Source organism: Miniopterus natalensis, chromosome 10 (assembly GCF_054644295.1).
Source record: "Miniopterus natalensis isolate mMinNat1 chromosome 10, mMinNat1.hap1, whole genome shotgun sequence".
NCBI lineage: Eukaryota > Metazoa > Chordata > Mammalia > Chiroptera > Miniopteridae > Miniopterus > Miniopterus natalensis.
This window is the reverse complement of record NC_142090.1, coordinates 47080894-47104895: the sequence shown is the minus strand read 5'-3', so window position 1 is coordinate 47104895 and position 24002 is coordinate 47080894. Positions and strand designations below refer to the sequence as shown.

Sequence of the window (24002 nt, the reverse complement as noted above, 5' to 3'; positions counted from 1 at the left end):
GTAATAGCTACAGAATATGTTCTTGCTGAAACATTGGCAAGAGAATCCTAATCACAAATGCTATTATATCATATCATGGTAACAGTATATATGCCATGTTATCTCTAAGGAAAGTAAAATGACTGGAATCTTTGGAATTCCCTTCCCCCTCTAATTCAACAAAGCCCAGATTTGTTATAGTTTAGAACAGATACATCTCCTTGAGAGTTAGCCAAGCGTAGCTGCTTTTCACGGTTTAAAATGTTTACGATCTAAATACTGGTCATTTACATCTCACAAGATTTGTGCACCTTAAAGCAAATAAAAAGCAGAGGAAATATTACAGGAAATCTGTTGAGTAGTTTATATTAAAAAATAGATCTACTTTGCACTTTTAACATAATATGCACAGCTGCTTATTGAGTAGATATGTGCCACAATATCAGTTAAAGCTTTTGTAATCCTATATGTAGGGTTAATTTAGAGGGATTTCATGGATTGCAATCAAGGGTACCAAATATATATTTCAACAAAAAATATTAGAATAAATGTATAATTAAGATGTCATTCTCCATTTGAATTTCTCTCATATGCTTCAGATTGTAACTTGCATTCTTTTTATTGCCCTCCTTCACATTTAGCACAAAATGGCCTCTTTTTAGTTTAATTATGAAAAGGTCCCAACACATGTATTGATGTCTTCAGAACAGTGCCAAGTATCCAGCTTGGAAACTACGGGTGTATTCTTGGCAAATTAGTGGATGAAGTTTTTGACTATTCTGTGCTCCAGGAGCAGAGACAAGTACAACTTATTAAGCCTAACTCCATGAGTGTGTTTAAGTAGATACCTTAGATCATGTCAAGAGGTATTAAGTTTGAAAATACAAACTTAATAGAAGGGTAGTTAGTAATATAAATCAAAGCCAAGTATGGACTAGCTACCTTAATATGTGGCATTTACTTTCTACTCTGTCAGGACAATGTTTAAGAAAATATTTATGTTCATAATTCTACTTTGCACATTGAGCTGCTTTTAAAGTGTGTATATACATATATATCTTTCTCTCAAAGGGGCAAGTGCAGTAGGGCAGAAAGTTCAAGTGTACTGACAAATTAATAGGGTACAGTACAGACACAAAGAAAGATTAGTTGATTGACTTGGGAAAAAGGACAAGGTAAGAGGTTTAATAGAAGAAATAACATTTGAACTAAGTCTTGATACATGCATAGGGCTCACCAGGACAAAAAAGAAAAAGTGTTTAAGACAGAGGGTACAATATGAGTAAGGTGGGGACTGAAGAAACTTTTAAGTAGTTCCTTATGGCTGGAGCACAGGTGTGAACACAGGTCAGCAGCAGCAGATAGATCTTGGATGGGGGTCTTGAGTGATCTAAGTTTAGACTGAATCCTGTGGGCCTGTTCTCCAGTTTCATTATGCACCCGAATCACCTATGGTGCTTGTCTAAAACACATATTCCTTAGCCCCATTCTAACTCAGGTCCACACTAGTGCCATGGAACCTGAATTTTAAGGACGCTCCCTAAATACTTAGTTCAGAACCTGGACCACATTTTGAAGAAACATTACCACAGGCAATGAATAACCATTAAACAGTTTTTAGTGGAGAAGTAACAATTAGAAAAAGAGCATCAGATTGGCCTTTTAGAAACATCAGTCTGGTGGTAGTGAGGAAATTGAAGAGATCAGAACCTAGTGTGCAGAATGAACCAGATGACTGGCAAGGATAATGGGAGAAAGGTGATGTGATCGTGCCCATGGTTAGCCTATGTTGTTTTTACAAACAGAAATGTTGCCCAGCCAGGCGTGGCTCAGCGGTTGAGCACCGACCTAGGATCCAGGCGATCGGGGTTTGATTCCCGGTCAGGGCACATGCCCGGGTTGTGGGCTCGATCAGTGACTCTCTCATCATTGATGTTTCTGTCTCTCTCTCTCCCTCTCCTTTCCTCTCTCTGAAATCAATAAAGATATATTTTTTTTAAAAAAATTAATTTTACTGTATTACAGCACTAACTCATTTAAATATAAAAATTCTCCCTGGGATTTTTGTACACTCATTCCTGTATTAATGTCCTAATTCTGATCTCCAGTCTGGACATTTCTTCTGAACTTCAAATCTACTGTGGACTGAATATCACCTCCTGGGTGCTGGGTATGCCAGGTGTCTCAAACTCAACATATTAAACATTGAGATTTTCCTTTCCAAGACAGAATCCTGGGAACTGAGACCCTCCCTCCCTTTCCCTCATACCTACTTACTTATCTAAATAGGACTTATTATAAATTCAATGTCAGAAGATAAAAAGACAAACTGATACGGAGTGAGCCCTTCACATTCAAGAATTTAACACTCAGTTTTAACTATTTTAAGTGACTGCAGAGGTTTAGAACATATAGTGTGTAATTTCACTCAGGCAAAAGTCTTAACCACATGCCCTATGAGGCTGTTATATGTGAGCAAGTCACTTAGCTAATAATTGCACGTTAGCCGAGCGCTGACATTAATTACGGCTTTATTGCTCTATCAATATATGGAAAAAATATCCATAAAGTGAAACATACTATAGTGAAAAGTACTATTTGTAGAAAATTGCTTCCAAAAGAAAGTTAACTAGTAATGTTATGATGGAAAAGGAAAGATTTAAAGGTCCTTGAAGCCTTACTTAAAAGGTAGAGGTTTTAGACAAAGTGGCAGGATGATTTGGCAGTGGCTTATCTCAGATACAAATGAGCTTACCGTATGCTTTACATAGAAAAATAAATTGTTTTCTCCAGTGTTGCAGGCAGTATAAAAATCATTGGGTGCCCTGGCCAGTGTGGACCAGTGGCTAGAGTGCTGTCCTGTGCACCAGAGGGTCACAGGTTCAAGTCCTGGTCAAGAGCATGAACTTGCAACCCAGGTTCAATCCCCAGCCCCAGTTTTGGGAGGCGACCAAATCAATGTGTCTCTTTCACATTGATGACTTTCTCTTTCTCTTCTCCCATCCCTACTCTCTCTAAAAACCAATGGGAAAAATATCTTCAGGTGAGGATTAATAAAAAATAAAAAAGGCAGAATTTAATAAATCATCATAAAGATAGGCAATGGAATAGAAAGGAGAAAAATCTAGATAACTCACAGATCAGTGGATACCTAAAACCTATGACAACCTATGTAACAGTGGAGAAAACATTAAATAGGGATTGGTCAAAGGAAAATAAATCTTTAGATAAAAGCGTAATATAAATTTTTTAAAAACTTCTAGAAAGCTGTAGAACATCTTGATTTTAGATAAGCAAAGATTTCTACAAGAGGATACCAAAAGGCATTGATAAAAGATTGAGAAATTGGGACTAAATTTAAGAATTTCTGTTTATCAAAAACAAACAAAACACCGTTAGTGTGAAAATGCAAATCATAGGCAAGCCCAAAAGGATTAAAAAAGGATTTCTAACAAATAAGAAAAAGACAGACAACTCAAAAGAAAAACAGGTAATAAAATTGCCGATTATAGGATATGTGCATATTCAGCTTTAATAGATACTGTCAAACAGTATCTGCCAAAGACTTGAACAGGTAGTTCAGAAAAGAGAATATCCACATGATCATTAAAATAAATGTGTTCAACATGTCATAAGGGAATACCACTATGTACCCATTTGAATGCCTAAAATGAAAATTAATTACAATACCAAGTGTTAGAAAGGATATGTAACAATTGGAAAACTGTTTGGCAGGACCTACTAAAGCTGAATATGCATGCATACCCTATAACCCACAAATTCCACTCCTTTATATACGCCCAACAGGTCAATGTGTATTAAGTGCACCAAATAGCTTGCTAAAATTGTTCACAGGAGACTAATTTGTAATAGTCTCAAACCAGAAACAACTCAAATTTCTGGTCTATTAAGAGCAGAACGGACAAAATGTGGCATGTTCATACAATGCAAAGCTCTATAGCACTGAAAACCGAGCAAACAACTGCTAGACGTGTAACAAATTTCAGAAGCCCAAGTGAGAAGCTTCTTAGTGGCTGGTCCTGTTTTACTGCTCTACCTGGGCAGTGGTCACACAGAAGTGTATATACTTTGTGATGATGTTTGCACCCTTCTGAATACTTCAATAAAGATATTCCAAGTAACTGGTCCGTCCCCCCCCAAATCTTTATAAATGATTTTACATAAATCATCAAGTGTATGAAGGGGAAAATATTTTTTTCAGTTATACATTTCAGTTTAAATTTTATTAGGAAAATGATATGCTATAGAGGTGTCTATTTCTTGTGAATGTCAAAAGTCCATTATATTCACATCTCGAAATTCTAAAGGAGCAACATGAAGACCATTTGGCTTTAAAAATATTGACTTGATGCTCCAAACAGTGTAGTTCAGGGGTTAGTGTCGGCCCATGCACCTAACTGTCTTGGGTTTGATTCCTTCCTGATCAAGGGCACGTACTTGGGTTGCAGGTTCTGCTCTGGTCAGGGCACATGTGGGAGGCAACCAATCAATGTGTCTCTCTCACACTGATGTTTCTCTCTCTCTTCCTCTCTCTCCATCTGTCCCTCCCTCCCTTCCACTCTCTCTAAAAATCAATGAAAAAAAAATAACATCCTCGGGTGAGGATTAACAACAAAAATATTTTGACATGAAATTGTATTATTTCTCCTCCACAACAATCTCCCTTCCACTCACATAAGGCGACTCCATCTCACTTTAGTCTCTTAATTTCTTCCCCCTTTGGTATGCAGAGGGAAAATACAGGTGCCCACTAACTTTTTAAAAAAAATCCTCACCCAAGGATATGTTGTTATTGATTTGAGAGAGGGAGGGGGAGAGAAACATCAACCAATCAGTTGCCTCCTGTACACGCCCCGACCAGGGAACAAGCCCACAAGCTGGGTATGTGCGCTGACCCACAACCTTTGGGTGTATTGGATAATGCTCCAGCCAGCTGAGCCACCTGGCCAGGGCTCATGTCTACTAATTTTAATCCATGATGTCACAATTCAAACTTGGTACTTATGGGTGAGACCTGTGCTCCAGTAATGTGATGGGAAAAAACAGTTTCCCTTTCCTAACCTCACACCTGGTTTGGTATTTTACTAGGATCTTAGTAGGCAGTAATGCCTAGGGCTGACTTAAGGATAGGTGTTAAAATTAGTTTAAGTATTACAATTGCAAAGACATGTGTTTGCAGAAGGTGCTCCCTTTTATTTAATTAAGAGATTAAACCCCATTTACACTTACTTAAAGGTAAGACTGAGCCAGCAGATATTAAGTCTAATTTCCTAGGAATGAGGAATGAAAAACCAAAACAAGTAAGCACTGTAAAACTGTTTTTGTTTTTTTAATGGCAGGTCAAATATCCTGAAACATACATATATTTTGATAGTCTTCTAATCCCAGTTGAGTTCAAATATTAAAGTAACACACACGAGCTAAGAGAATGCAATATTGTTCCAAGGCACTTACTGAATCTCCATGACTAGATGAAAACAAGAACAATTAGACAGTATATAATATAAAAATAACTTTTTGCTTACAATTTACAAAATGTATTATTATTACAATCTTTGATCTCTCATAACCTGCAATGCTGGTTGCATGAATCCAGCAGTTTTAAAATTCAGAAACTATTTTCTAAAACTTCAGGGCAAATAATTTACAAATAAGGTACACAAAGATTTAGACCATGCAGAAATTTCTTACATCTTCTGTTAATAATATTTTATGACTGCAACTTTATCAAATTATATACCTACTTGCCCTGTACATATACAAAATAATGCATACATGATAAAACATTAGCAAAAGAGTAGTCCTTAAACTCAATTTATCATAAAAGTATTACTATATTAACATGTCTACAAGCAGCGTGTAACAGGGTTAAGAGACATTAAGGCAATAATACTTGAAGTTACAAAAAACAAAACAAAACCATATGTAATACTTTTTCCTAAGTGTAGTAAGGCAGGTAGATGGTCCTAGCAAAAAATGCACAGGTAACAATCTACACTGCTGCTAGTCCCACATTTTTAAGATGGAATACTATAAATCTGGCTTTCAGTGGCACTTAAATTTTCCAGTATAACTTAAAGTGGTTTTTGGCTCCCTGAATCATGTCCATTCTGAAGGTGGATCTCTTGGTCCTTTGGGTTTTCCACAGCGATTACCAAAACCTATAATCAAAACACCACAATAATTGGTCAGTGTTCAGGAATATTTTTATAGTGTTAAAACCATGTCAGACATCCTTATTTTCTTGACCAAATAAATTTCCACATGGGAATTTAGAATTTAAACTGAACAAAACTCTATAACACAAACCAACTTTAAATTTGTTTTGGGTAGTTCATTTAAGAAACTGAATAAGTCACAGCACAAAATGTGATAAACTTTGCCTTGAGGAAATCCTGGAATGATGGCAAATGACCTTTTTTCATTCTTGCCAGCATTAACAACATAATTCCAGTTCTAAAATTACTAGTATCTGTGGCTTTTGTTGGAGTTTCTGGTATTTGATCTTTCTTGTTAATGGAAGTAGGTGGACATTCTGTACAAGTCTCTGTGTGAATACCTCCTGCTGGATGATATGAAATGCAAAATAAAGCTGCTGGTGATCACCATTATTTGTAGCATCATATGTAGAATCCTCTGATTGTTTTAAGGTGGACAGTAAGTTAAAAGAGCAAGAGTCCTCTCAGGGGCATCATGATTTTAGAGGTCCAGATAAATATAAATGTTGGGGTAGTGAGCACAGGAAATCATGCTAAGTGTTCTTCAGGGCACCTAGAAATCTACAGTGAGTATTTCTGCAATGTGAAGACGCTCCTTATGCTCTGACTTTATTTAATAAACCTAGATCTTGGAATATTATGTTTCCTTAAATTGGTTTTACTGTATGCTAATAATTGCAACTAAAATGCGTTTATATGGAAATCAATGGCAAGCAAGTTCACAGCTAAATAATGGACTTACTTTCTGTAATAATTCTTTTCTTTTAAAGTTTTACATTACTTAAATTCTAGTTAGTTTGCTTACTTAATTATTAATGTATAAGGTTAGTTAACAAAAGAAATAAATGCTATAATTCATTCATTCTTTCACAACCTTTATCACATCCCCTACACCTCCATAAGAAACTTTTCTGGAAACTTGGGAGTACAAGTTAAATGACCTTCTACTATATGTTAACTCCTTTCTTATTTCTCTTCCTTCCCTATCCAATCTAGATACCATCCTGCATCACTATAGTCACTCACAATTATCCCCAACTTTATGATCCTTGTCCTTAGATGCTTAGAGTCCAGAGAGGGGTCAGCAAACTTTTTCTGTAAAAGGCTAGAAAGTAAGTATTTTAGCCTTTACAAGCCAATACAGTTCTGTCACATATTCTCCACTGATTTTTGTTTCTTGGTTTTGTTTTTTAAAATACTCTTTGAAAATGTAAAAATCATTTGTTCAGATCAAGGGCAGAACAAGAAAAAAAGCCAACGGCAGAATTAGGCCTATGTGAATGAAACAGTTTGCTAACCCCTGGTTCAATTAGGAGACACAGAAAAGCACATTAATTAGTAAGTACTGTGATAAGTTTTATAATAAAATTATACATAGGGTGCAATGGGGCAGAAGAGAGGTATGTAGGTGGAACTAGTGGTGAGGTATTCAGGGCTGGCTTCTAGGAGGAAATGATGATCTAGTCTGAAGGCCTCAATTTTCTCAATGAAGTAAAGGTCATCATCTACTAAGAGTTAGTGGGATTGATGATTTTAGAAGTAAAGATTTGGACAATTCAGGTACCAACTAGAGTATATAAAATAACCAAGCAAAGCCGTGGGTCTAACTGTGGATGGAGACCAGAATTGTAGGCTTAGCTACAGTATTCAGTAAGCCCAAGGGATAAAATAAAATGGTATGGGAATTAGGAGCAAGAAAGTTGAAGATAATTTTCACTGTGACTAGAGTGATGGAGGATAGTAACGACATTGGTCAGAGAATGAAGAGAAGCCAGAAAGGACTGAAAATATACTAAGAAAATAAAAGATCCAGGGATCTAGCCACAGCAGTAATAGTAATATAAAAAAGAGAGTAATAATAGCATTGCTGCCATGTGAGTGTCTATAATGTGCCAGACACAGTGTTCGATACTCTATATATGTGATCCAACAATCCTCTACTATTAGAGGTACTATTATCTCCATTTCACAGAGAAGAAAACTGAGGCTCAGAAAGATTACGTAACTTGGGCAAAGCCACATAGTAAGTAAAATGGCAAAAATGGGATTCCAGTCCAGGTGGGCTTGACTCTAAAGCTTTTGCTCCCTTACTTATGTTGCCTCAGAAAGTAGATAGAGTAGTTGAAATGGAGCCCTTTAGGCAAAGATCCAGAGAGAGAAGCTGAAGCAGAGTGGAGGACACAGGCACAGACGATGAACTGGGGGAATTGCACAGGCTAGGCCGTTTGACGAGCTGTTTACATGGCCACCGATCTGTAAGCATGTAACTCGACCTGTTTTTGTTTTAGCATGATAGTCAAGGTAATGTGGTAGGAAAAATTAATTTTTAACGGCATTATAGCACTCGGTTGAACCACATCATCTTATGGTCTTCACATATGTATTAAGTGTTAAAAGATTTCAAAACAGTCTGTTTTTAGGGACACAATTCAATCACCTAGGTTACTATGGGCCATATATATATATATATATATTTCTTTTTAACCCTCACCCCAGGGTATTTTTTCCATTGCTTTTCAGAGACAATGGAAGGAAAAGAGAGAAAAAACATCCATGTTCAAGAGACACAGCAATTGGTTGCCTCCCACATCTGCCCCAACCAGGGCCTGGGATTGAGCCTGCAACCAAGGTACATGCCCTTGACTTGAATTGAATCTGGGACCCTTCAGTCCGTGGGCCAATGCTCTAACCACTGAGCAAAACCGGCTAGGGCAATATGGGGCATTTATTTAAATCATTGCCAGATCTAGATCCTAAGTTTTTTAATAAACAACAGAAAATAAAATACTGGGAAATACTTTAAAATAATTTCTTTCCTGTAAGGCCATAACTATTGATAATAAATGCTGTTATTTTCCAGATCAATAATAATCTCTGGAATAGTCATTAATCTGGAAGAATTATACTTCATAATTCAGGTTCTAAAAGAGATGTCCTACATATTTTCACATACAGAAACAACCAAATAAATAGCATATACCATAAGACATGCCATTTTATAAAAATTATTCTATATAAATCTATAGGAAAAAGGAACAAACTCTAACTTACCACATTTTTCACTTCCAGAGGTTATCAAACCCTATAAGGAAGACATTTAATAGCTTTATGAACAAATATGTTATGATTATATATCCCAAGAAATTTTCAATTAGGCTTACAAATTTTAAATGTATGGTACTTTATATTGGGAGTAAAAGGATAGGGAAATTCCTTTTACGTTCTAGATGAAAACTGAAAATGCAGGATCTACTATACAAAGAAACATACACACTACTGCACTTTGCCAGTCTTCTACCATATTTATCGAATTATGATACCATGGATTAAAAGACATAAAATCATTACAGGTTACCACTATTTTATGCGACAAAGTATATCAGTGGTTTTTAATCAATTGTAAAGCGTATCCCAATTTCAGTGATATTAAAATATGGGAGAAATAGGAAAAATATTAAATGTTGATGAAAAATGATATTTTCCATGGCTAAAATATTTAACTACCAATACATTCCCTGAATGTGGAAGGAGACCTCATGTGACCAGAAAAAGCAAAGGAAAGGACTACATATCTAGTGTTATAATGGAAGGAAAAAAAATCTAGGAAAGTACTATGACCCTGAAAATAGTAAATCCTGTTCTCCTCATACCTCCAGAATGATTTGGAACATGGCACAATTTACAAATTTCAAAAGCAGCTTGGGAAAATAACACTCTGAAGTGATGTGACCATGTGTAGACCATGTTGCCCCTTTAAAAAATTCAGATCTCACATTTCATCCGAAATCTTAGCACAAGAAATGCTGATAAAACATTGTATTTAATAGTCTTAAGCTGACAGTTATTACAACTGACAACTGTAAGATAAACTAACAAAAGAGCAAAAATATAAAGCTCTAGCTGTTTTAATGCCAAAAGGACTCACTTCAGATTTTTTTTGTTCAGACTCTTCCTGACTTTGAAGTTCACTCCATTCAGATCTTACAGGTGTATCTAAGAAAAATGAAATCTTACAATTAAAATTAACATATTTACTTCCTGAAATTTCTTGCATTAGGTAATATACAAAAACATTCAACAGATTTTTAGAAACTATCATAAAAAATTTTCTTGTTTATTCCTTTAAGTTTCTTTCCTTAAAATTTAATTAAAATAATTTAGTCGTCAGAGTTTATTAAAAATTATAATCTATAGATTTGACAAACTTAGACTTACTTAATATTACTGAAGTATATGGCTTCACTGTTTTTAACATACTTAAAGTCAGTTAAAATTAATAAAATATTGGTAAAATGTAATACAGATAAGACTAGTGAAAGCACCTCCACTGAGCATGGGACACTGTAAGTATATTAAAACTGTTTCTGTACTCTTTTTCTGGAGGGGAAGAAGAAAAATACATTATCTATGTTTTGAAATATGATCACTTCTCCCAGTTCTCAATGTAACTCATGTGGCCTTAAGTGTCCCTCAATTAATACCAACTGAGTGATGCCCACCTACAGCCCAACTTAATGTTTACTTATCTGAACTGGCACCAAGTGAACCAATCACTGTTTTTTCATAATGGATAAAAAGACACCAAATTTCAAATACATTTATAATTGCATTTAATTGAATTATAGTATCTAACATAAATGGAGCCATTTTAGCAATGTTAGCAAGTAAAGACTATTTAAAAAAATATTTTTCATACAAGGAATTACAAACATTTGTCAATATCAATTTAACCCTGTTTTTGAATTTAATTATGTAGTTCAATAGCAACTAGATTAAAATCAGCCATGTTTTTCAGAGTTTAAATTAAAGTATGAAGTATTTTTGTAAAAACAGAAGAGATACTCACTATGTTCACTCGCTAATACAAAAGATTCGGGAGTTCTTTCAGGGAGTGGAGGAGGTAAATCTTCACTAACATCAGCATCTATATTAAATACATAAAATTTAGACAAATTATGAACTTGTTAAAAATGCTGGCTCATTAAAAATGAACTTTTTATCTAAACGAAGTAAGAGACCTTTCTTGACATTCTAAAACTACCACAAATATCTAAGAGAACCAGTTTTTTTAAATGCGAAAAATAAACAAGAAAATCTTTACCACTTGACTTGTTGTCAACAATTACAAGGCATATTGAACAAATAAAACCCATCACACAGAGAAAATGATTCTCTCATAACTTTCCCAGCACCCTGCAAACATTATCACGCTGTCCTCTAAGTAGAAGGCAGTCTCCAGTAGAAAAGACAGTGGACAAGTGACTTCTCTATTGAGGGTGCTGATGATGCTTTGAGTCCACAACGGAAAGCTTTGGTTATTTGACTTAAGCCAGTGTTTCCCAAACTGGAATCAACTGCTTAACTGCATAAGTTCTGCCATACTTCGTACCATCTGTCTTATTTACTTTTTAAATTCCACTCATTTTTAACTTAACTATGTATGTATTTCATATTTTAAATAGTAATGACTAATAGATTTGAAGTACTAGTTATTTTTCTAATATACATAACAAGTTTTTTTGAATGTTCATTCATTGACTAAAATCTTAACAGAGGCACATGACTCTATTAGAATACTGACTGAAGCCATATAAAAGCTTTTCAATAAGAACAAAATTAGCTCTTAGCTCTTAATAATACATTAAATAAGCCTAATCAGCCTTATTATGGCATAGGGTGAATAATGCAGTATTAGATCTTTTGAGGTTTCACTGGAGGTAGAGAAAGAAAACATGAGGATACAATTCCACTCTCAGGTTAGGAAGGACGAGGTAAAGAAAGGGAAATGTGAGGATCCTGTAATTATTAAAAAAAGAACAATCTCGCCTTGATACTTTGCCATTTTACATCTGATAAGCTATGCATTAAAAAAAAGACTGAAAATCAAGTAAAGCATTCTCAATTTTCAAGAAGCACAAGCCAAATAGGATTGCTCTTTTCCCTTCTACATTTATTTAGATGAAGATATAAGAAAACATAGTTCTGCATCCTGCTGAGAGGAGAATTCCAGTTCAACTTTATATATCTAACACAAGTACTGGAACACTCTCTTGCATAAAAAGTTAAGCCATTCAAGAACTAGCTACCTTATCTAGTAGTAACAGTCTGAGCCATCATCATTCTTCCCCTTGCCCTTTTGTTACTAACACCTCACAGTGAGGAGATGGCTGCTGGAAGGAAGGGATGCATAACCTTGGCATTGTGGTGCCATTTCATAATTAAGTCAACAAATCAGAAAGGGCTGCCTTGCTTGATAACATTAATTATCAATGATCTTTCAGGAACTCTATACCTGTTCTCTAATGACTCTTAAAGTCCTCACTCTAAAAGCCTTTTTTGTTTTACAACTGTGGTCCTTGCTTCTCAACTGCATGTTTTGGATTGTCTTTACTATGTTATAAACTTGTTTTAGACGTTATTCAACCAAAGACTGCGCATTTTACACAGGCTTTTGCAAATCATATACTGTATGAGGCCTAGTGTAGCCAAGTTTGAGAAATCTTTCAGGACACCCGCGTCAGTTTTAAAATCAGAATTCATAGCCAGGAATTTTTGTCAGGCAGTAACTTATACCAAAGGTTGTTTTAGGTATCAAAACAAAATTATTCTCTTTAATTCCCTAACGAATTCTAAAACAAACATACATCTACTTGAGCCAATGGTTCATCTACAAGGTAAATAATTAATAACATTAAAAACACGACTACTTGTATTTACACTGCAGCACAGAACACTTATACAGGAAAAGCTTTAGTTAATACCAAACTAATGTAGCATTGTCAGGGCAGAGTAAAAAGAAACCAGAAATCACATTTATAGCTCTATCTTTGCTTGGAAATACAAATAAAATAAAGCAGAAGTGAACTGCTATACAGTAGGGTGCTTTCAACTATCCTTCAACAGTATATGGTATTTTAAAGAAACTCCTGTTATCACCAAAAGACTGGGCATGTGGCAGTAAATTTAATAAGCATATCACATCATGCATCCTTCCGGTCCTCACCAAATCCTATTTCTAGTAGTCATTAAAAAAAATACATTTCCTAAGCTCAAGGCACATGCCTGATATGCCAAAAAAATTTAAAAAGCCCCTAATGAAAATTTCTTGTCTATATATTTTCTTGAGAAGTTACAACTTGGTAGTTATTTTTCAACCTCTGAAGTTGAAAAATATCTTCTGAAGATCCTTCAAATAAAAACAAAGAATCAAGAATATAGAGAATCCTAAAATTTAGGAAACTAGTCTAGACTCTTACCTACTCTATCAGATACATTCTCAAGATAAAAAATACAGTATGTGTGAGCTGGAAAAATTAAAGGCACTATAGTATGGGCGGTACTTATTGGGTCAGAAAGAGAAAAAGAAAATCATCTTTCAAGTTCACAGTACTTATTTTGCCAGCACATTATAAATAAGTCTGCATATGTCACTACTAAAATTCACTAACAAATAAATGACCACTGATAATCTATCAGTAAATAGCTTTCATGTTTATACATTTGCTCTCAACTATTTGGTCTGTTTAAGAAAGGATTATTTTTAGCAGATCAAAGTTTCAAAAACCAATAATATATCTTGGGAACTAAGTGCTCACATTATGTAGAACTGCTAAGACTGCTTAATTAAAAAACAGCCAGTGAAGACTAGATACAGATATATCCCACTCACTACTGATTGGATTAAAATTCCCAGTCTGCTGAGTAGTTGCAATATTGCTTCTTGGGTTAAACTCAGGATTGAAAGCAGCCTCTTTTTCAAGCACTTAAGAAGAAAATTTTAAACTTTTGTTTTTAAAAGGGCATAAAAAAGATAACAAAGTAAGTATTTGTTATAAACATGAGTGGAATTAAATGGCCAATCAAGCCATTCTACAATATTTGTGCCACTGTTACTTTAAGCAATTGTCTTCCTTAAATTATTTCTATTAGACAGTCAGATTTTTGACCCATGTAAAATACTAAAAGCTGTAATACAGAAGAAAACGAGAAAAATATTTCAACAATTGAAACATTTTGAAAACATAAAATCCAGCAATGCAACACGATCAAATTAAGGTAATAAATAAAAGCTTACTTTAAAAAAATTGTGTGTAAAATAATGAAATTTTGCTGTAGGTTCTAGAGTAAAGTGTGGAATAAAGCATAATGAATTAATACAGCTAAAGTGCTTAGAACAGTGACTGGCACATAGTAAAAATATTTAAGTGTTAGATACTATTATTACCTTTTTCAGCACCTGAATGTATTGTTCCTGCTATATCATGCCTAGCAATGGACATTGGCAATACTTTCCTTGTAGAAATGCTTTCAGTACTAGTGGCAGCAGAAACTGTGGCACTTGCTGTTGAAATATTAGTTGTATTCTTGGTGACAGCACCGTCACAGTTTCTTTCATCTGAGTCTGAGTCATCCGAGTGAAGAGGATTAGTAAAACTGAGGGGTGCTCTGAATAGAGGTGAACTGCTATGATGATCCACAAGATCATGGGTTTCAACTTGTATTGTGGGGCTCGGTGTTAAACTCACAGTTTTCATGGTTTGACAGAGGGTATCTGAGGATTTCCCTTCAGATGAATCAGGCATGGATAGGGTATTTTCGGGTCCATGAAATGACCACTTTACATGTCCTTCTTCATCAAGAGGCAAGCAGTCTGGCCTTGGAGGTGTGTCTGAATTCTGTGATTCTTCTTGTGGGATAACTGGAGCTTTATTTGACGGTGTTCCACTGCAGTCCACACAAGAATTCTGAGAAATACCACCTTTTAGATCCCCTGAACTCAATTCCTGTGACTTAGAGATTTTATCAGCTATACAAGGTGAAGCCGATTTAATTTTAATTGCGTGTACCCTATTCAAGAGTGTGTTCCCATCAAAACTTTTTGGTCCCTCTTGGAGAGGGACCTTCTTAATTTCAAAACTTAAATTTCGCTCCAATTTTTTATCTATCTGTTCAGTTGATTCATTTTTCCCTGGAAGTTCTGCTGATTTGTTATAATTTCTGTTGAGGTCTGTTGAATGTTGTTCTGATGAAACCATGTGCAACACTGGCTTTGGATGGTATCTGTCATTGTCCTGCCACACAGTAGTGACCGTTGGAAAAGCTGAAGGGGGAGAAGGTGTCAAGATGGGTGGCACTGGGTGAGGCTCTGGTGGCTGCAGTATTTCTTCCTTAGCATCCCCTTCTACAAGGCAACTGAAAACAAACATTAACAAAAGGCTATTGTAAGAATGTTTGTTCTTTGTAAAATAAGCTGATGTGTAACAATTATGCAGTTAAGTCTATTATATTAAAAGTCAGTCGAGCCTTTGGTTATGAGAAAAAAATTATAATTTGTCAGACTAAATGTTTAACAAGGTAATACATGTATTCAGTTTAAAAAGTCAAATACAAGAATTTTAATGCAAAACTGTAATCCCTCCCATACCCTTTCAGCTACCCAGATATCAACTTTCAACATTTTTAAGTAGCTGCTTCTAAGATTTACCTTCATCTCAAAATGCATAAACTGGTGTGTTTTTTATTATCTATTTCATATGTTCTCTATAGTCTTCCTCCTATGTGTCTTCTTCATCTTCCCAATACTCTAATACTGTAATTTTTGTTTAGTTCAATCTGACTATAGTTATTATTCTTACCAGTGATAGCTGATTTTATATCTCTTCTTATACAACTTCTTGTTTTCCCCTACTAATTGATTTGGGTTTCTGATGGTTTGGTTCTCTGTGTACCATCAGTAATTCAGCCCTTCCTCTAACTTCACTGCAAATTTGTACACCTCCTCTCAAGTAGTCGAGCACACCAGGTAACTTATCAACACCACAGGCTTCCCTCTTAGAAACTTTGGGTCTCCTGCTCTAGTGTGGGCTACTGCTTCCCTAGGCTACCACAGAGCTGATGTTCAATCCTGTTTCCCAGGTCCCATCTTCCTTGTTCTAGATACACTCCCTTGCTTTGGTGGGTTATATCCTCTAGCCTAAGAACTATATATACGAGGCAAATTTCTTGAGGCCTTGTATATTTAAGTACTGTGTCCTCAAGGTTATTGATTTTTTTGAAAAGGTATATAATTCTAGATTAGAAATAATTTTCCCTTAGAATTTTGTAAATCTAATTCCTATTCCTCTGAACGTGAATTGTATTTTTGACAGACTTCCTGGTTTGATCTTCTAATTTCTTATCTTCTCTCTCCGATTTTCTATCTGTTTCTATTTGTTCATACTCATGGGAGATTTCCTTGATTCTCTTCTGGCTTTCTGTTTTAAAAAGTTTTGCTGCCCGGCCAGGCGTGGCTCAGTGGTTGAGCATTGACCTAGGAATCCAGAAGATCACGGTTTGATTTCTGGTCAGGGCACATGCCCGGTTTTGGGGCTTGATCCCCCATCGGGGGGCATGCAGGAGACGGCCGATCAATGACTCTCTCATCACTGATGTTTCTCTCTCTCCCTCTCCTTTCCTCTCTCTGAAATCAATAAAGATATATTTTTTAAAAATTAAAAAATTTTTTAAAAATAAAAAAGTTTTGCTATTACTTCCAATAGCTAATTTTTTACCATCCAGTTATTTCATGGGCAGGGGAGCTGGAGGATCTCATTATTCAGCATGCAGATTCCGGTTTTCAGTAAGAGACTACAACCCCATCAACTGGACCTGATGTCCCTGAATCAAAAGATTCCCTGATTCAGACACTCCAGAGTAAATCCCTCGTGTGTATGACCAGGTATGGGAGAAGCAATCATCTGTCTGCTCAATTTTTTAAAAATATGTTTTTATTGATTTTGAGAGGGAGGAAAGGAGAGTGAGAGACAGAAACATCTATCAGCTGCCTCCTGTACCCCCTACTTGGGTTGGAGCCCGCAACCCGACCATGTGCCCTGATAGAGAACCCTGACGTCCTGGTTCATGGGCTGATGCTCAATCACTGAGACAAAGCAGCCTGGCTGTCTGCCAGGTGGGTACTAGAATTATCAAGGGAATCACTTAGAAAATTATATAATTGTCTAACCCTATGCCACACACCTAAAACTAATATAATATTGAATGCCAACTGTAACTGAAAAATAAAACTAAAAATAAATGATCTCAGTATGAAAGAAAATCTTGCTAGTAATGTTATGAAACATCTTCACATAATTTCTTCAATATGAATGCAATTTTTGGCAATCATATTACCTGTACAGTTATTAAGAGAAATTGTAATCTTTAGAATATTTAAATTTTTACTAGTACCACAAACCAAAACATGAGCTATAATCAGATTCATGGTTTATGCATCACTGTTCTGATACAGTATACTACTGAAATTTTATCAAATGAAACAAAATTTATGTACTACACCAGTAACAAATTAGTTGCCATATATATGCTACATCCTAAACAAAGTAATAGTAAAAATTATAAAGAAAACTTAAAGTATTCAAAATTTGTTGTTTTAATTAACAGTGAGTAAAATAAAAGTATCCTTTCAAAGAAAATGCGACGTACAATACCTGCGGGTCCTTGGTGGTTTTGGAGGAGGAGAATCTTGTTTGTCAGGATCTATGGAGCTGATCATATTTTCAGTGTTAATTTCATTCTGCCAAGAAAGAAAAAAACGCTTCATTAAAGTTAGAAAAATAAGTTGATTTCCTCTTTTTAAAAAAAAAAAAAAAAATCTTTATTGATTTCAGAGAGAGGAAAGGAGAGGGAGAGACAGAGATAGAAACATCAATGATGAGAGTCACTGATCAGCTAGCCCACAACCCGGGCATGTGCCCTGACTGGGAATCGAACCTCGATCGCCTGGATCCTAGGTCGACGCTCAACCGCTGAGCCAAGCCCGGCCAGGCTAAGTTGATTTCCTCTTATTTCAAATAAATTGTTTCTGGGCTTTTGAGTTTTTCAAATAATACTAATTCTTCCAAGTAACAAAATGAATATTATATTTTCTATACTGTAGCCTGAAGAACTATCAAAACCCAGTCCATCTCCAGTTACTGAAAAATCAATTGTGTACAGTAGCATTTCAACATATTTCAAGTGCTACTGTAATGCTACTGTAAAAAGAAATAGATTTTCCTGGGTTTCGGCACCAAAAACAAACAAAAAAACCTCCCAAAATCAAAACAGATTTCCCAAGAAAATAAAGATCAAAGAAGATAGTTTTTTTAAGGCATCACTACACTAGAAATTTAGTACGTGGAGAAAGGAAAAAAGCCAACAAAATAGGGCTTATACCTTTCACTTTTCCAGCCTTTTTTGGACTCCTATTGCTACCTAGTACTTTTATTAAACAGATCCCAGAACTCACTTTAATCATTCCTTATCCTATCCTCCCTCTTTCTCTATGGTGTGCCCCCCTCCATTAGTGTATATAGCCCCAATATCACTGCCTGACCAAATGAATCCCAAAAAGGCAGGGAGAACCCACCCAGGAATACCCTCAGTTCTCAGTGGTCACAAGGACCAGGGATATCACTAACACAGTTGCTCTAGTGTCAATACAGCTATAAGAATCCTAGGTGTGTTTAGAATTGTGAGTAGAGGAGCTATGAAATTATGAAATAAACCACTGCCTGGAATTAGTTTCAGTCTCAGTAGTACCTCATTTTTATCCAGCTAGGCTATGTTAATTCTGGACCAGTGAGTAGATAAGAAATTATTTTTCACCAATGCCTACACCTCAGATAATTTTAGGGGGGGAAGCCATCTCTGCATGTACTCATATACTATAATCAATTAAGGAACTCTAAAACTTTAGTTACCTTCTGAGAAAATAAAAATGCTATGTCCATCATGGCAGCCTCTTTGTCTTTATAACTGTTTCTTGCCAGTGTCCTTTTTTATAAGTACTCCCCACTAAAAAACACAGAGATCTCAACTTTCCATCAATTTCTAGTGCATCCTGTCTCCTAATACATAATCAGATGTATTAGAAGAGTTTTATGCATCTTACTCTGGTCAGAACAAAAGAGATACATCATGAGACTGAATGTTCTCATTCTTAAAGCCATTTATAACAGAGGCACCTGTTGCAGGGATATCTGCTATAGGTAGGGTGAACACATAATTTATTACCCAAGTCTGGGCTTTTGAGAATGAAAGGGGGAGCACTATTATTATACCTAGACAACAAGTATAAATTGGTATTGCCTCAGAAAAATCAAGACTTCTGGTCACTTCACTTTTAGATCCTCAGATATCTTCAGAATTTAGAGACTATTTGGTTGGTTGGTTGTTTTTATTGATTCCAGAGAAAAGAAGGGAGAGGGAAAGAAATACAGAAACATCAATGATGAGAAAGTCACTGACCAGCTGCCTCCGGCACGCCCAATACTGGGGAATCAAGCCCACAACCCAGGCATGTGCCCTCACTAGGAATGGAACCTCGACCTCCTGGTTCATAGGTCAGTGCTCAACTACTGAGCCACGCCAGCTGGGTTAGAGACTCTTTGCATCATAAAAATATCTCTGACATATTAATGATTCATTTGTTTACTATCCTATTAATTATACAACCATTCCTATAACACATAAATATTTTTGTACCAAAATCTATAAATACCACATTAAGTAGGTTAAATAAAGATGAAGGGTGAACCACGTGAAACGGCTTCTACTAATCTGTTTCTAACCTATTAAAAAAAACAGCTATTTTTCCTAGTTACAACATAAATATCAGCCTCATGTCAAGTAAAGTCAGGTTTTGCTGCCAAATGAGTATAATACCAAACACACACACAGGAAAACAACTTTAGGTTTTCAGAGCATTTTGAATTTTGAAATAGTAGGTAAGGCTTTGTGGGTCTACATGTGAAATGCACTGAAGAGTAAGCACTGAAGAAGGTACACAAATGTAAAGGAAACAATATTTAACTTCAAGAAGTGTATAGTCTGATAATATCACCAAACAAAAAAGTAAAAGGTTAATAATAAAACCATAAAGTGGTAAAATCAGTACTAAGAAGCTACCAAATCAGAGAAAGGAGACTATTAAGAATATATTTAGAACATTAAGAAGTTGAAAATATTAAGGTAGCATGTTGCATGGCATTAAGGAATCAATAAGACTTTGACAAAAACACCAGGATGGAAGGGGGAACAGCTGGGAGGGGAACAAGAAGAGAAAGTATGGGCATTTGCCAGCAAATGACTACATATGACAAAGGAAAGGTGTCATGAAGGATCCCTCACTCTAGGTAAATAAGAGAATGGTGGAGCCATAAACAGAAAGGAAAAAAGAGAAAGAGGAACTTCTGGAGGAGGTAAGCTTTTTGAGCATGTTGAATTTCATATGGTGAAAGGAATCAATGTGGCAATACTGAGGGACCCATTGCCTACATAACATGACAAAACTTCCTAGTCACTGGACTTCGGAATAGAACAATGTTGTTCTTGGACTCCTAGTTTTTATCTAAAATAATGTTTACTGTACTCTTATACATTTTTGGCACCACATTTGTCCTAATGTATATAGCTGTTTGGCTGCTTTTTATTACCAGTTAAAATAATCTCCAACTTTTGAAGTTGAAAGGGATTTCAGAAATTAACCCATTGAAGACTAGGTTCTAGTGTATTCTCTTGCTTCAGGCAGAGCTTGGTAAAGTTATTATTATTATTATTTTTCACTGTTGACCACCTTCACCCATTAGCAGAAGTGATTTTGTGTATTAATATTCCCACATAACAGAGATGTATCAAAGGCAGTAAAACAAAAAATCAGAACCTAATTATCAAACACTTACGGGTATATCATCAGCTATAGAAGAAAATAAGTATTAAAGCAGGGTGCTTTAAAATTAAAGAACATTATTTGAGGGAAAAAATATTCAGAATTTAGTATCACATCTAAAACGTACAACACAAACACAGCAGGACCACAACACAAACTACTGTTGCTATTATACAATCATTCTAGAATTGAAAATCCTGGTGTTGAGAACTGGTGGTGGTGTCTTTTATATACAAGATAAAAAGGCATGAATGCATACCTTACAGATAGTTTGCTTACTGAGGTTCTCTAAATCCCAAGAAATACAGTACTGGATTTCAGAATAAATTTTCTCTTTAGATCTCCTAGTCTGGAAAGTCATTTTAATTATAAATACCTCTAATAAACAGCATTTATTATAGAGTCTTATATTGCTGACTAGCATTTCAAACTAGTATTTCTACAAAAATATTTCTGGAATGTAGAACTTGTTTTAAGAGCCTTTTTTCTTTATTTTACCTCTAAATTAAGTTGTCAGAGAAATAATAAATGGAGATCTATGATGGTGTTTCACACCATAGGTTCAGAAAGGTAAGTAACATTATTTCAAATCATCTTATTCAACTACACAGTTTTAAGATAATTTCCCCCAATTTTTTAGATTCTATATTTTCTCTAACTGGGATTCAGGGTCTCCAATCATGTGTAAAAATGCTATAAGAACAGTCACCTGTATTTAAAAGTACTTAGAAAACAAAATTTTTTAAGAGGAAAGTATTAGAAAATTATCTGAAATGATAAGCTATCTTTTCTTCTATCCATTTGTTCTTCCATTTTTTTATCCATTCATCCACTGAGTTTTATACATACACCATATAGTGCCAGACATAATGGTACACAACTTTAGGCGAAATAGATATAGCAACAGATATAGCATAGCTTCCTCAGAATGGATTCTACAGGAAGTTGTTTTTCCGTTATACAAAATAGGAAAGCCCATCTTGTCCAAATGGAAAATTCAGCAGTCGCCATGTCAGCTTATCAAAATGCAAAGACATAGTTTAACATTTTAAGTTCAGTTAGCAGATATTTAATGTGTATATTCTATGTACCAGCAATGAGAACAAGAAAGTAGGTTTAAAGTAACCACTGATCTGCTATTGGGTATTATTTCATCTCATTTCATACAATGTGTGATTTTTCTTGAATTCCTTAGCTATCTGTAAACCTCTGACTGACCCATGAGACAAAAACAGTCTATAATTAAAATTATAATCCTAGTGCGAAGTTCAGGCGAGTAAAAAGGGAGTTTAATTTATAGATAAAAACCTAAAAATTAAAAAAAATCAGTAATGAAAAACAAAAGTATGAGAGCAATACAATATTTATTACATATCATTTTCTGGAGATTACTTAAATATAGTTTAAAAGGTTTAAAAATACAACATTCAATACTGCATTAAAATTTTTTTCTAGCAAAGGCAAAAGCAAAAGTAAACAAGTGACACTACATTAAACTAAAAAGCATGTGCACTGCAGAGGAAAGTATCAACAAAATGAGAAGGCAACTTACCAAATGGGAGAAAACATTTTCAAAGCATATATCTGATAAGGGCTTAATATTCAGAATATATAAACTTACACAACTCAATAGAAAAAAAATCCAATTAAAAAATGGTCAATCTGAATAGACAGTTTCCCAAAAACATATAGATGGCCAACAGGTACATGAAAAGGTGCTCAACATCACTATTCATGAGGGAATTGCAAATTTAAACCACAACGAGAACTGTTAGAATGGTTCTTATTTTAAAAAACAACTAGTGTTGGAAAGGATGTAGAGCAAAGGGAACCCTTGTGCACTATTGGTGGGAATGTAGATTGGTGCAACAACTATTGAAAACATTATGGGGAGTCCTCAAAAAATTAAAAATAGATCTACCATATGATCCAGGAATTCCAATTATGGGTATTTACCCAAGGAAAGGAGACAATAAATTCACAAAGATATATGCACCCCAAAATTCACTGCATCTTCATTTACAACAGCCAAGACACAGAAGCAACCTATATGTTTATCAGTGGATGAATGGATCGAGTAAATGTGCTCTCCACATACACTAGAATACGATTCCGCCATAAAAAAGAAAAAAAACCTTGCCATTTGCAACAATATGGATGAACCTTGATGGCATTAATACTAAGTGAAATAAGTCAGGGAAAGACAAATACTATATGATCTCACTTATATGTGGAATCTAAAAACAAAAAGACAAAACAGAACTAATAGGTACAGAGAACAGTATGGTGCTTGCCAGAAGCAGGAGTGGGAAATAGGCAAAATGGGTGAAAGGGGGTCAAAAGGTGCAAACCTACAGTTATAAAATAAATCATGGGGCCCTGGCCGGATGGCTTAATTGGATGTAGCATCGTCCCATACACCAAAACACTGTGGGTTCAATTCCCAGTGAGGGCAAATAATTAGGTTGTGTGTTCAATCCCTGGTAGGGGCACATATAGGAGGCAGCTGATAATGTTTCTCACATTGATGTTTTTCTCTCTCTCTAAAATAAGTAAACAAATCCCTCTGTGAAGACTGAATAAAGTCATGGGATGTAATGTACACATGGTGACTGTAGTTAACAGTCTGTATTATATATTTGAAAGTTCCTAAGAGAGTAAATCTTAAAAGTTCTCATCACTAGAGAAAAAAATTTTAAACTATGTGTGATAATGGGTATTAACTAGACTTATTTTGGTGATCATTTCACAATAGATACAAATATTGAATCACTATGTTGTACACCTGAAACTAATATAATCTTGTATGTAGATTATAGCTCAATAAAAAATAAATTTAAAAAATTTTCTATATGACTAAAAATGTGATGGTTAGGGTGAAGAGAAGGTACAAGAGTGTAAAGGGGGGATGAGAGGTGATGGAAGGAGACTTGGCTTGGTGGTGAACACACAATACAGTGTGCAGATCATGTGTTGTGGAATTGTGCACTTGAAACCTATAAAATTTTGTTAACCAGTGTTACCTCAATAAATTCAATAAAAAGGAAAAAGTAATGGTTAGAATATTTTTCACTTCT

At 35.2% G+C, this 24002-nt stretch overlaps 1 protein-coding gene across 4 annotated transcripts in view; it reads right to left on the bottom strand.

The window, feature by feature from the left end:
• Positions 1-5295: 5295 nt before the first annotated feature.
• Positions 5296-24002, bottom strand: part of PTPN12 (protein tyrosine phosphatase non-receptor type 12) — a 96979-nt gene continuing 78272 nt past the window's right edge. The window contains exons 12-18 of one of the 4 annotated variants that reach the window (XM_016219581.2): positions 17705-17790; positions 14443-15410; positions 11065-11142; positions 10144-10211; positions 9270-9300; positions 6467-6574; positions 5296-6161 (exon numbers count right to left, since the gene is read on the bottom strand). In XM_016219581.2, coding sequence (XP_016075067.2) covers positions 6100-6161; positions 6467-6574; positions 9270-9300; positions 10144-10211; positions 11065-11142; positions 14443-15410; positions 17705-17790 — 1401 coding nt within the window. In that variant the 3' untranslated portion in view covers positions 5296-6099. Of the gene's footprint in view, positions 6162-6466; positions 6575-9269; positions 9301-10143; positions 10212-11064; positions 11145-14442; positions 15411-17704; positions 17791-24002 lie in introns of those variants that run through there. The other 3 variants (XM_016219578.2, XM_016219580.2, XM_087821116.1) reach the window with 3 other exon arrangements.